This window comes from Theobroma umbraticum, unplaced genomic scaffold (assembly GCF_002168275.2).
Source record: "Theobroma umbraticum cultivar Fairchild unplaced genomic scaffold, ASM216827v3 scaffold_147.0, whole genome shotgun sequence".
Lineage (NCBI taxonomy): Eukaryota > Viridiplantae > Streptophyta > Magnoliopsida > Malvales > Malvaceae > Theobroma > Theobroma umbraticum.
This window is the reverse complement of record NW_018397259.1, coordinates 6,775,884-6,789,975: the sequence shown is the minus strand read 5'-3', so window position 1 is coordinate 6,789,975 and position 14,092 is coordinate 6,775,884. Positions and strand designations below refer to the sequence as shown.

Sequence of the window (14,092 nt, the reverse complement as noted above, 5' to 3'; positions counted from 1 at the left end):
GATTTTATATTACAATTTTTTTATTAAGTTTTAAATATAAAATTTTTAAAAAATTATTAAATTATTTTTATTTTAAATTAAATAAATTTTTATTATTTATTAATAATGATATATTAATAAATTATCATTTAGTATAACATATAAATATACCAGATGATATAAAAATAACAAATATTATTTTAATTAATAAATTAATAATTAATCATAAAAATTTATTTAATTTAAAATAAAAATAAAACAACTTAAGTGCATCTGTTTACGTTAAATCTGTACTCAAGGGATTCAAAGAATAAAAAATTGAAATGATAGCAGACATAGTTTAGAATATAAAGTTACAAAATAGTCAAAGATCTGGCACATCAATATTGATGCACATAGGAATACTGAGAAGATAAAGGTTATTGTGTTTGACAGTCTGATTATTCATAAAGAAAAGAATATTTTTATGAAATTATTATTTCATTTATTCCGTGTGAACATTGTAAAAAACAACATTATCCAGCTACAATGCCAAGGTGTTATGCAAGCCTCTCACCATATACATAGTTAACAAACTATTGGAATGTCGGACATATGAACATTACCCAACTACAGTATGTTAGGTAAGTCTCTCACCATAATCATTAAGTAAAGCTACCATTGTCTTTTCCCCGTCATTCCCTCTTAAATCTCTCTATGGTTTGATGAAATCTGCTATTGTTATCTATTGGGTAGATATCTCTGCTATATTAACTTCACTGCTGCAAATGTCTACAACAAACTAAGACCTAATACTTTGTTGCTTTTCTATCCTAATCCAATTGCTCCCTACTACACTTTTTGCACATGTTCCATGTCCCACCATGTTTCCTATACTTGCCTACTAATTGCACTCATTGGGCGTAAAAAAAAACAAAAGAAAAAAGAAGCAAATTCAAGACATACTCTTGGGCTGAACTGATTACAAATGTTGACCAATCTGCTCTTCCTGAATCATTAGATTTTCCACGCCCTGCATCTCCGTTAGTTCCAGAATTAGCCTCATAACATTCAGATTTATATTTCTTAACAGTCAGTTTCTCATGGACTCTTACAAGCTGTTTGATGTAAGGTGGTGACTCTTTCCTGTCTTCAGTGACCTTTTGACAGCAGTACTAGCCTAGTAAGGACTAGTATTATCATCCAGCTCTTTCTATCTGAGTCTGTAACGGTCAAGCTTTTGCCTTTTACTTCATCTTCACTGTCAAGGCAAATTGAACTTACCATATGTGGTAAGTGCTAAATTTTCCGGCAACAGGGCATTTGGTTTCTTGTATCTTCCTCTGCTTGTCATGTCTCTCTTGCAACAATGTAGAGCTGCCACTATTGTGTACATCGAGTTCTGAAGTCCTACTCAAGCGCAAAAACACGCTGGTTCTCTTTCCTCCTGAAGCAGGGGATTTAGTTGCTCTCATGTTCCTCTGTTTGTCATGTCTTTCTTGCAACGTTGTAGAAATGTCATTATCTTGTACATCAGATTCTGAAGTCCTACCCAAACACATACTCACACTTGTTTTTTTGTTTGCAGTGTGATCATTTGCCCTTTCAACAGATCTAGACACTATCACTGTTTTCTTCCATTTGTCATGCATTTGCCGCAATCCTTCCATGAAATCTTGAGCTGACTTATCCACTTCAATACTGCACTTCTTTTGTTTTCTTGTTTTATATATTGATTTCTCCAATCTGGTATCATCCTCTTTGTCTTGTACTCCGGAAGAAAAATTCAAACGAGAGAACACACTGCTCCGGTTGTTTGAAGCATCAGAATACAGATTACTGACAGATGCATACTGATAGATCAAATCTGAATTGCAGTTTTCTTGGCAGTCGTCCTTTGGGGATTTTAAACTATAAGCATTCTCCTTTATGAGGACATCACCTACTTTTGTGATGGGAGAAGCAGTAGGAACTGGTTGGCATGTATCCTCGTATAGACCTGAGGCAGAAAAAGGTAGACCTACGTGATCTTTCATAACACATCCGGACTCCGGAGAAGGCCTGCTATCTGTGGAGTCAGAATCATCAGAGGGCAACAAAGGTATGTAATCTCCAAGATCAATGTCACAATTTCCTGAAGTTTCCAACTGTTTAAGCTCTTCTCCAACACTAACAGGCACACTTTGAATAGCATGGTCAGGATGAGGGCCCAATTCCTGTCCAGAAGTAGAGCTGTGACTGGCAACAAATGCTAATGAGCTTTGGCTATAAGGACCTTCAGGATAGTACGAGCAATTACAGTGCATGCTATCAGATTCCTCACATGCAATATGTGAATCTCCAGAATCTAGCAGTTGAGATTCATCTTTTGCCACAATCAATTTACCAGAATATGCTAAGGGCTCTACATTAGAATGAAAGACGCTATCGATATCCCTTTTCAGTTTCTTTCTGGCGCTCTTAGTATGATTGGACCTATCTTTCTCTGTTTCTCTTTTCTTTAGTGAAGACTTATGATACCTTTTTCTAGTTTCACCACCTATGAAACTTTGATATTGGAATACTCTTATCTTTCTTGAATCAAACAACCTTAGAAGCCTGTGCACCTGCAATTAAATGAACTCAACTGCATAATCCTTTGCGATGATACAATAAATCTTTTTGACAGAAAGACAGCAAAATAGTTAACCTTAAATTAGAAAAAAATAGACCTGATCTTTAGACAGCCCAAAGTTAAATCTGTTTGTGGCGAAGTAATTATTTCTAATAGCATCCTGGAATTCATGTTCCTGAAGAGGATGGCAGTGCCAGATTGCGGTAAACCTAACCTGGACAAATGTAAAGCAGAATATGTAGTAATAATAAAAAATAGCTGCACTCCAACAGCCAACCATAGCCATCAAAAGAAAAAAGTAAAGGGAAAAATAAAGTAAAATTACCGAAGAAAAAATTCTGGAAAAATAAAAGAAATGCTGTAATAAAGCAAAAACCAACAACGTTGGATGTGGATTTGATGAATACCTGGGCAGGGTATTTCTTCCCTGATGAACTATATGCATGAGGAATAATATTTAGCTCACCATCTGAAGTTGCTTTGAAGACTCCGTGAAGTTCTCGCTTCTCATATTCGAAAAGAAACAAAATCATTCCAACCTTAACTCCTTTAACAAAGTCAGCAGAAGACATTGGAAGACCAAAGAGCTTTCTCTCAAAACACTCTACCCTTGTAGATGCATTTGACATGAAGATAGCACCAAATTCAGGAAATTTTCCAGAAATTTTCTTCTTCAACCTGCCTTCAAATTCCATTGCTATCTTTGCAAACAAGCTATAAGCAGAACAAGAAGTGCAGTACATTAATTTCCTAGTTAGATGGTTTTCTATGTAGAAAATAAGCAAAGAATACTTCTACTTAGACAATTTCTATACTTCTTATACTAGAAATCAGCAGCACGTTATACCGATGTGATAAGACCATAAGGATAGATATGGAAGCCTAGCCATAATACACAGCAGAAACCATGAAGAGTTGTCAATACCGATCATAACCCAGTTACTCTTTTAATGAAATAAAGAATTCCACAATTAGCATAGTGAGATCATAATGCTCTAGGAAAGAAAGGAAATGCATACAGATTGCATAGAGGCCAAAATCAAAGGAAAGAAGAGCATGCTATCAAGTCAATGCCGCACAGGCAAGAAACAAAATGAGGGAAAAAAAAATCAGGTCACAATGTTTGGCATAAATTTCACTATCTAAGCAAGATTACCTTAAATACATGTACAACAATAAAAAATAACAGAAATGTTGAAAAACCTTAATAACTTGAACCTAAACTTCTAAAATTTGTGTTTCTCAAACTCCAAATGACTTTACAGAAATAATTAGCAGTTTACAGCTACAAAAGTTTATAAATAAAGCGGCTAATTGATGTGTAATTTTGAGAATTCCAGATCAGAAAAAGTTGATCTGATTGTGAATACTAAAACGCCTCACTGTAATATTAGCACATGCAGGTGGTGAAAACAACACGTTAACCATGCAAATCTATATAGAAAGCACAGTTCCAAAGTGGGGCCAGGCAAAACCATCATGCAGGTGGTGAAAACAACACACTAACCATGCAAATCTATAGAAAGCACAGTTCCAAAGTGAGGCCAGGCAAAACCATTTTAAGCAGAGCCATTTCAAGCACATCCAAGGTGAACCATGCCATAAAGATATACCAAGACATCTAGGCCTGATAGCTCAAACCTCAACCAAAAATATGGGCCTTTAAGGCCTTTTAATCATTTAGCTATTTATTATACTCAATATTGGCTATATTCTACTCAGCTCACTAGACTAGCTTAAGCCAGGGAAAACTTTTACTATTTTCTCTCTTAATAAAATATGGTCGCTAACAAAGTGGGAGACATTCTCATATATTCTTGCTGCTGTGCGTTAGACAAGACAAAACTGAATTTTCCTGAATTCCATTTCGGTTACTCATGTGCAGGGGCTTTAGTCGCCATTTGCTTCCTAAATATACTCCATTAACCATCTTAAACTAAATTGATGCCACATCCACAAAAACATACCAAACCTTCCCATACTCGTAACAAAATGACACCATCTGTTCAACTCACATGCCATTACTTATCACAGTATTATCCTATTGAGACTACAAATTTGAACTTCCAATACAAACTCCTACGATCAAAATATAATCGTATTTGATATAGAATAGCTCAAATCATAAGACAAAAAGCATGAGAGCTGGATACATATTAACAAACGAAGCTTAAAATCAGTAGATTTATCAAAAAGCTAGTACTACCGTTTACAGATTTCACTCTACTAAGCACTTTGATATCATCTAAAAAAATAAAAAGGAGCTGAATCGACCCAATATGCTTAATGCAGTTAATTCTTATGAAAACTAACATGCCAAAAAAAGGAGCAATGGAATCCAAAAATCTATCGAAAACTAGTTTGAATCAAGCCAAACTTAAACGGATCAAAAGGAAAAAAAAAATCAAGTGTCAGATCACCTATCAATGTGACTTATTAAAGCTATACTTTAAAGAACCCTAAACTCCAAAAGCTTAGCAGATGCAGCAAATGTCACTAAAACAACAATCGGGGAAACTGAAGGAAAATGAGAACGAAAGAAAAGAAATATTTAAACCTCGAGTTACCCAGATTCCATACTGCATTTATATCTTCTCCATGTCAAAAACGTTACAGTGCTAATGAGTTTACTTGCTGAGTTTTCAATGAGAGATTCTTTTTACGTGGTTTCTCCCCATTTCAGCTTGCGAGAAAATGAAAGAATATTTACGTAAATGTACGCGTACAGGTATTTATGTCTTTTGCTCGTATGTGTATATATAAAGTTATTGTATCCTAATCTTTTATCAAACGAAAAGCATTCTTCGTCTAGTATGATAACATATACTACCACATTTTGACCAAAGCCTCAAAGCCTGTACAGCAAGAAGAAAACCATTCTTTTTCTTTCTTCTTGGATTTTCTTTGCAACCAAACAGAAATCAATAACATAACCATGAAAATACTGACATGCCCACGAAAGAATCGAGTATTTACCTTTCGATGAAAGTCAGATTGTGGCCTGTGGGGTTAAAGGTTCAGACAAAATGCGTTTCGTTTCATTGTCCCTGAGAAAAAGCACTTTTTGCAATTTGGATAGGCCAAGAAAACTCTGGAAAGAGTGTTTGCAATTTGGACAGCCAAGCAAACTTTTTCTTCCTTATTAATTTTATTTTTATTTTAAAATTAATATTTGAAAAAACTTTTTAAATTAGTAAAAAAATTTAAATAAATTTTTATATTTTTATTATATTCAATTGTATTTTAATTTTCAATTAAATAAGTTTTTGTTGTTAATTATTAATAAATAATCAATAATTAAATCATTACTTATTATTTTATATATGTGATGCTATTGTATTGTAATGATATATTATGATAAAAGATGACGTGACATGTTAATATTACATGATAATATGATTATATTATTTTTTTATTTTTTTATTAACATTGTATTAAATGATAAATAATATTTTAATTAACAATCTGTTAACTATTTATCACAAAAACTTAACTGATTCAAAATAAAAATATTAAATTTGATTAAATATTAGCAAAAGAATAAATAGTTATTTAAATTTAATATAATATCTAAAAAAATTAAATAAGTCTTAATTTTTTTTTATGATCAATCAAGACCCTTGCATTTATTAGAATTCAAATAAGCATTTATATTTTTATTTTAAGTTAAATAAACTTTTAAAACTAATAATTGACTTAATCAAAATATTATTTATCATTTTATATTATTTGACGTTAATGTAATATGTTAACATGTCAAAATAAATAATGATTTTATATAATGACATTATCATATAATATTTTTACTCTTTACTTCAATGTCACGTTAATGCTATGTAAGTTTAAAATCACAAGTGACATTTTGACTAATGAAAATTAATTATTCATTAATGATAAAAACTTATTTGTCTTAAAATAAAGATATAAAAATTTAATTAATCGTAAAAAAAATACTTATTTGAATTTTTTTTAAATAATTCAAGAGTTTTGGGACTATTATACCTGAAATTTTTTTAAATAATTTAGAGATTTTTCCAAACATTATGCATTTTTGTCTTTTCTAAAAAAGTAACTAAGTTGCTCTTACTTATACTAATTATTTAAATTTTCTATTTTATGGAAAATAGGGAGGCCAAGAATGATTTAATTTGATCAATCTGGGTTGGGCCAGCAATAGGATCAAGAGGCCCATATTTAAGTTTACAGTTTGGTTAGTACGCCTGGATCTAAAGTATTTTTTTAATTTTTTGATTTGTTTATTGGTTTATAATAATAAAAATAATAATAGTAATGTCATATATATTATTTTAAAAGGAACCATGTTATATATTTGAAGATGATTACATGTATAGTTATAATTTACATTCTTATTTATTTTCCTTGTTTGCATAATTTGCAGCACTACCTATATTGGGTCAATAGAGAAGGAAAGCACTACCCATATTGGGTCAATGGAGAAGGAAAGCGAGAATGAGAGAATTGGGTTGGCTTTGTCTCATTGGGAGAGTGGATGTTGAAACTTTAGGAAAAGGCTGTTGGAAAAGGGGTCATTCCATGCTCACAGTCCACTTGGAATCCATCAAATTCATTGCTACCAAACAAAACATCACATGGCAGAGGCAGCAAAGTACAACCTGTTACACATCATCACTTTTTTCTCTCTAAAAAAAAACCAAAGGAAAAAGAAGCTTCTCTTCTCTTTCTCATTTTGCAATCCACACATACACCACCACCATTTCAATGCTGCTTGATTCACTCCTATATCTAGACTAGGCGGCAAAAGGTTAAAACTAATATCCCTTGCTTGGCCTGTAAGTCTTGTAGCGGCACTTTTATATAAGTTTGAAGACCCTAAAGGAAAGCTGTGTATGCAGCAGCTCCAAAACGACTCCTCCAAGCTCCTACTTCATGGCCACCAAAATCCTAGCATCTTCCAGCCATGGTTTTGAGAATGAGTGCAAGGAAATTCATGATTCTTGGGGAAGATTGAACCAATTGATTCGAGCTTTGGCTAGTCGAACTCAGCTTGAATGCCGGCGAATCAGAGAGACTTATAAGGATATGTATGGGGAAGACCTGATTACTCTGCTGCAAAAGACTAGTATGACTAGCCAGAGAACTGAGCCTGGGGTCTCACCAAAAACTTGTGCAGCCTTGTCTCTCTGGATGCTTGATCCTCATGAACGTGATGCCACTGTTGCTAGGGAGGCAATTCAGCAAGATGATACTAACTTTAAGGCTATTGTGGAAATTTTTCTAGTACGAAAATCAAGTCATATTGCCCTTATCAAGCAAGCCTATCAATCAAAGTATAAAAGGCAGTTGGACCAGGATATCATCACTATCGAGCCTCCCCACCCTTACCAGAAGGTAAGTTTGGTTAAAATTACAGACCGCATTTCAAGTATAAAGCCTGGAATATGAATTGGAATCCCAGACGATTTCATATCGTTGGTTCATATCTTTGTTCTTGTGACAGATTCTGGTTGCATTAGCCACATCACACAAGGCACACCAGGCAGATGTTAGTCAACATATCGCGAAATGTGACGCAAGGAGGCTTTATGAGACAGGGGAAGGAAGCCCTGGAGCCATAGATGAAGGTACTCTGCTAGAGATTTTCACTAAAAGGAGCGTTCCACAGCTTAAGTTGACATTTTCTTGCTATAAGCACATCTATGGACATGACTACACAAAGGTAATGTGTTTCTTATGCTGCATCTGAGCTTCTTAATTTGTTTCTACATTTGAATAGAGAAGAAACTTATTGCTTCATCTATATTTTTCAGTCAATCACTAAAGGCGACTCCTGGGAGTTTGAGGATGCATTGAAGATGGTTATAAAATGTATTTGCAACCCACCTAACTATTACGCAAAGGTAATAGTCTATGTTACATTGACTTGGGAGATATAGGGATACGTTTACCTTATGATTTTGACAAATTTTTTACATTAATTTTGAGGATTGAAGTGTTACACCTGTTAAATAGCCAAGTATCTAAGAAGCATCGGACACGAATATGTTAAGGTAAAGCAAAGAGTCCACATAACATAGGTCATAATAGTAATCTTTTTCATATCTAATGTTTTAACAAAACTAAAACTATGCAAAACGAGGGTATTAGTCACATAACTGAATCACTGAAATTGATGATTAAGTTCCTATTTTTCTACTTGACTGGTTTGCAGACTTTGTTTACAAGCATTAAAGGGATGACAGCAGATAGAGGCGCCTTGGCACGTGTGATGGTGAGCAGAGCTGAGATGGACATGGATGAAATTCAAAGGGTCTTCAAGATAAAATATGGAGTAGAATTGAGAGAAGCAATATGCGACAGCATTCCATCGGGGGATTACAGAGACTTCCTTCTTGCTTTAGCTACTAAAACAGCTACTACCCCTTCCAAAGCTTGAAGTTCTCAATTGTCTTTTAGCTCTAAAACTCCTTGAATATGTGGCATAATTGTTTCAAGTCCTTGTTTTCCTTACTGTATAGTTGGATGGTTATTATGCTACCTTTATGAAAAGCAGTCCCACAGAATTACAGCCGGTCGTTTCAAGTTCTGTGAGGTACATGTTTAAAGGAGATATTAACTTTTTCCTTACTAGCTTCCTAACCAGCTAAGTGACAAAAGAAGCAAAAGCATGCCTGTCAGACATTATCTTGGAACGTTTTTTTGCATTTTGCTGGCGAATTTTACTCCATTCAAAGCAACGCTGAAAGGTGAAAAATATGGTCATCTTTTGGTTTCATTGCCTGTTGAAAGAAGCTAAAAGTATAAACGTGTGAAAATTATGAAGTTTCATAAAGTTGCAGATCAACAATTGTGGCCTTTTTCGTAAAAACGAAAACCAGCACTAGAATCTTGGAAAGATATCCTGCATCAATTATCCAATCAAATTGCCATAAATAGGCCACATCAAAACCAGGCCAATTGCAGATTTTGAGATGTACAATCTCAGGGTCATCACGTCGAGGAAATTAAGCCTGGATTAAAAAGAACAGGCCGTACTAATTAGGCCAGTAGACTGAAAATTGTACCACCATTTTCTGATCAAAGAAGCACTAATAAGCATGCGTGGAGGGAGGAAAAGATTCCTGAAAAGTGAGATCTTAATTGCTTATTGCTTTGCTTTTGGACCTCAAGAAGGGCCCAACAGATTCCTTTTCATTCCATTCTGTCCTTAGCACTTGTGATGATGCTCGGCTTGGGAGTGAGTGTATATATCGGACATAAATATGTTCAAATTTTCACAAAGTATTTTCTTATACAATGAGGGTCGGACCATCAGACATGGGTACTTCAAGGAAATGGAAGAGTTGGAGCAACATAGCTTAGTACACCCTGCAACTGTTTGGTCCATGCAACCTTTAACTCCTGTACAGTAACGAATGAGCTTGTTAGAGTTAAACAAGCTTAAGGCCCCTTGAATTTGCACATTTCAGCTATTATGAATCTCTTAGCAAACAGAAAACTGTCTCACTGTTGAATATATAAATGATCAAATTGCAAAGGTGATCAGATTTGTTATTAAACCAGAAAGCCCAAGAGTGAGTCACTAATGCAGAATTAAACTTTTTATGAGCTAAGAAATTAACCTTCTTATTGAGTTGCATACTCAAGCAGACCAGGCACATCTTTTGTTATCCTCTTCAGGAAATTCTAGATATATTGAAGCAGTTGTTAAAAATGAAGAAGAAGAAGAAAAATCCTATACTCACTTGTAATCATTTATGAAATTAACATGGGTAACCATCCAATTTTCTGTCTACTTTTTGAACAGATTGGGACTGGTAAGTTTTCTCTCTGTCATTTGTGGCATTTTCCCCTTCCACCAAACAAAGCATAAAACTTGCATTATATGATATAGTAATTAACAATCATCTAAATTAAATCAATCCCTACAAAAAAGTTTTTTTATTAACTTTACGTTTTCTAAATGGGATCTATAATTAATTTTTGAAAATAAAAAATCTATAATTGTCAAAATTATGACTCCAAAACCATGTAAAGCATGAATTGGCTATGTAATAGGTATCAAATTGCCAAAGATTATGAAGTAGTTCTTCTTAATAAGGGTAAACCTCTTCTTTTCCATTAGCTTGACACCTACCAAAGTCCAAGCAAACCTATGAAGTAAAGAAGGGATCACCTGTTAAGGGAGGACATCCAATGTAGTGTGAAGGAAGATTGTCCACAGTAGCAAACCAAATCATATGCTTAGAATTTGGAAAAGGAATGATTCCTCCCTTCCATAGGAAACCCAAAAGAAACCTCTTTAGACCAAGCATCTTTCAAATATAAGCGTTTTAATCTAGTGCATATCTATAAAAGGAGTGTGAAGAATTCAGAAACAAACATTACTATTCCTTTCCAAGATTCAGCAATGGTCCGCTCCTTCCAAGATTTCCAGCCTGATTTCATATACCAACAAGGAGAAACTCAGGATATCATTGAATTAAAATTGAAAGGTATATATATTACATCCTATATTGCTTACTTACCTTCTTGTTTGAAATAGAAAGAAGTTCTTTTGCTCTTAATGCTGCTTTGCTATTGTGCAATTACATTGATCAATGCTAATTGTTTCAAGCCCATTCTATTTATGTAGATTTTAGAAGGGATCAGCTCAGAGTTACCTTCGGCACCAATGGGACCCTAACGATTTGCGGAGAACGTCCCGTGGAGGGAACTAGGTGGATCCGATTCCGCAAGGAATTCACCCCTCCCAAAGATTGCAAAGCAAATGAAATTCGGGCAAGGTTGAGTTCTGGCATTCTATACGTAACAATACCTAAGAAAGTTGTTCAGCAGGTTCCCCAACAGGATCAAGCCAGACCAGTGCAACAAGCGTCTGCAATTCAAAACGAAGGGAAACTAAAGCAAGAGAGCAGTCGAAGTACAGAGGCTGCTGAGACCTTTACAACTAAAGAATCGGGTCCTGAAGATGTGACTACGCCAACTGAAAATGCTACATTGCCCAGGGCTAGTCCCAAATCTTTTATTTCAGGGCTGAAAATGGGGAGAAAGACGGCAATGAAGGTTGCTGCAAGCGTTACAATGCTGTCATTGCTGTTTATTGTACTGTTTTTTATGTTCAAATATTATGCTCCCATGGTTAATATTGTCAACTGATTACATTTCAAGTTCCTTAAACTTGATGGAATTCATTGTAATTTGACCAAAGAATATTAAAAAGGTCTCTTAAAAGTACACAAAGTGAAGAAGTAAAAACCAATGGCCACAAGGGTTTTTCAGATAAACATGAATGATCCAGTTAACAGCTGGGGCAAGCCAGTGTATCTATGAGCATTTAGGAGAAATTTCATAAGAGTAACCTTTTGTTTTCGTTTTAGTCAGCAAAAATTTTTCATTAAGAAAGCAAAGAAGGTAAACAATAAACCCTTTATTCAGTTGCCAACTATCTGACAGAAAGAAACAAATAAAAACAGATCCAAACAAAAACATCTGAAGGAAAAGAAAATGAAATCCACAAATAATGAATTTTTTCTTTTTTTTTTGAAAATTGTCTATTTATTGCTGGATTTTTAAAGTAACCCCATTGTCTAGAACTGAAATAGAGGACCGTGATGCTCTGTTTCAAGATCTTGCTTCGTTTAGTCTCCCGCCATAGTTCCGGTACCTTTAGCCCCATTGAAAACCTCAAACGTGTTCTCGGAATAGCCGTCACTACCTTCATAATAACCGAGCACCATTCACCAAATTCCAGCATACGCTCAATTGTCACATCAAACGTTTTAAAAGAAATAGACAGAATATTTCAATCTCACAGTGAAAAGATTAAAAAATCTAAAACATTTATAAATGCAAGCTTTAGACACATTGCCAGATTAATCTTTTAAAGAGAAAATAATAAGTCTGTGACTTCAAGCAATCAGCTAACCTATGAGGCTTTACATTCCTAACTTGGGGGTTGAAAGATGCATTTGAAACAAATGTGATTGGAAAAATTTAAACCAAAATTTTGTTTTAATATCAAATGAACTTAGAGGCTGAAAAAGAAAATAGCTTGGTTAATTTCGAGAGTTGTCAAAAATAACACGTTGAGACCATCTTTATAGATTTAAGATTCAACTCACTCCCGTTTCAAAGGTGTTATTAAATATCCAAGTATCATAAAAAATTAATAAGGAAAAGAAGTATATAATGATATGTTTATTTATTTCATAACATTAACGACTGATCAAGATCTTCTAAATTAAGGAGAAATCAAGCTGTCCATTAATTAGTACCATTACATCTTGTATTAATTTTTTTTTCAATTTGGAAAAATTAATGCATAATGATCGGTTTAAATTTTTAAGGATCACGTCGTTTAGAAGAAAAAAGTTGCTAGGTCAAGATTGATGTTAAGAGTTAAGGTGTTACAAAATACGTTCCATTGATGATGGACACAATGAGAATTTCTTAAGAAAGAGAATGTTCCCAAACTGAAAACATGCCTCAGGGTTAAGAAAAGTTAAGAATAAAACAAAAAGGTTTCTCCATTAATGGAGTAAAGAGGGGAACCTAATTGAAAAACAAAAGTAACCCAATCTACCAGAAGTAATGAAGGAATCATTCTCTTCCAAGAGGAAACACAAAAGGAAAACTCTTTATACCAACTTTGTCAGAGGTTTCTTGTCTCAGAAAATTATAAAAGGAACAATGAGCAAGTTGGCTGCGGCATTCAGTATACAATTGCAATTCAATCTTCATATGCTCTAAAATCCTAAAAGAGAATTAAAAGAAAAGAAAGAAAGACAAAGTTTGCAGCCTTCCATGGAAACCACTTATGAAGATTTTGAGCCCTTGTGCAAATGGCGAAGGGAGCAAAAGAGTGACACCCTCGAGGTCCACCTCCCAGGTAAATATATTTTGCCATATCTTCAAATGACCAATTTAGTCTCTGATTCTTAGTACTTACATTTCTGTCTACCAAACAAAAAATGTAGGATTCAAGAGGCAGCAATTGAGAGTTCAACTTAGCAGTTCTGGGATCATAACCATTACTGGAGAACGTCAATTGGATGAAGCTAAAGCTATAAAAAGCCGATTCCGCAAAGAGTTTCCAGTTTCAAAGGATTGTCAACCAAACCAAATTCAAGCAAAGTTCAGCAATGGCGTTCTTTCCCTAGTAATGCTTAAGCAAGAGTCTAGCATTTCCGGTGCTGGTGGGAATGTTACTTCAGGCAAATTTCTAAGTTCAATAATGAATATGAATAAAAGGGTAGCTTTGGAAATCATAATAGCAATATGCTTGGTATTGGCTGTTCGAGCTTATGTTAAGAAATGTTGCCAATGCTCTCATCTTGGGAATTAAGTTTACTTTGTAATTTGAAACATGAATGAAAATTAAATACATAATAAGTTGAACTTATTGTTTACATATGTGATTATCTCCTGCCCAATTTGCTTAATTTCCTTTTTTTTGTCTAACGTCATTTACTTATGGCACTATGTTAATATATCTTCCTACAATTTAAGCATCAATGTTATGAAACGTCAGCTGCAAAA

General features: G+C 34.2%; 4 protein-coding genes across 4 annotated transcripts; 3 read left to right on the top strand and 1 right to left on the bottom strand.

Annotated features, from left to right (window-relative positions):
- Positions 1-516: 516 nt before the first annotated feature.
- Positions 517-5,662, bottom strand: LOC110415521 (uncharacterized). The gene is made up of 4 exons (XM_021427195.1): positions 5,549-5,662; positions 2,980-3,286; positions 2,670-2,786; positions 517-2,564 (listed from the first exon to the last, which is right to left on the bottom strand). The coding sequence occupies exons 2-4, from the start codon at positions 3,265-3,267 to the stop codon at positions 1,239-1,241; spliced, it is 1,731 nt and encodes a 576-aa protein (XP_021282870.1). The 5' UTR covers positions 3,268-3,286; positions 5,549-5,662; the 3' UTR covers positions 517-1,238.
- Positions 5,663-7,303: 1,641 nt separating this feature from the next.
- Positions 7,304-10,060, top strand: LOC110415177 (annexin D8-like). The gene is made up of 4 exons (XM_021426738.2): positions 7,304-7,942; positions 8,052-8,270; positions 8,362-8,451; positions 8,763-10,060. The coding sequence occupies exons 1-4, from the start codon at positions 7,481-7,483 to the stop codon at positions 8,985-8,987; spliced, it is 996 nt and encodes a 331-aa protein (XP_021282413.1). The 5' UTR covers positions 7,304-7,480; the 3' UTR covers positions 8,988-10,060.
- A 637-nt stretch (positions 10,061-10,697) lies between these two features.
- On the top strand, positions 10,698-11,852 carry LOC110415178 (uncharacterized). The gene is made up of 2 exons (XM_021426739.2): positions 10,698-11,046; positions 11,187-11,852. The coding sequence occupies exons 1-2, from the start codon at positions 10,962-10,964 to the stop codon at positions 11,708-11,710; spliced, it is 609 nt and encodes a 202-aa protein (XP_021282414.1). The 5' UTR covers positions 10,698-10,961; the 3' UTR covers positions 11,711-11,852.
- Positions 11,853-13,273: 1,421 nt separating this feature from the next.
- On the top strand, positions 13,274-13,962 carry LOC110415767 (inactive protein RESTRICTED TEV MOVEMENT 2-like). Its single transcript, XM_021427471.2, has 2 exons — positions 13,274-13,442; positions 13,531-13,962. The coding sequence occupies exons 1-2, from the start codon at positions 13,358-13,360 to the stop codon at positions 13,896-13,898; spliced, it is 453 nt and encodes a 150-aa protein (XP_021283146.1). The 5' UTR covers positions 13,274-13,357; the 3' UTR covers positions 13,899-13,962.
- The last annotated feature ends 130 nt before the right edge of the window (positions 13,963-14,092 follow it).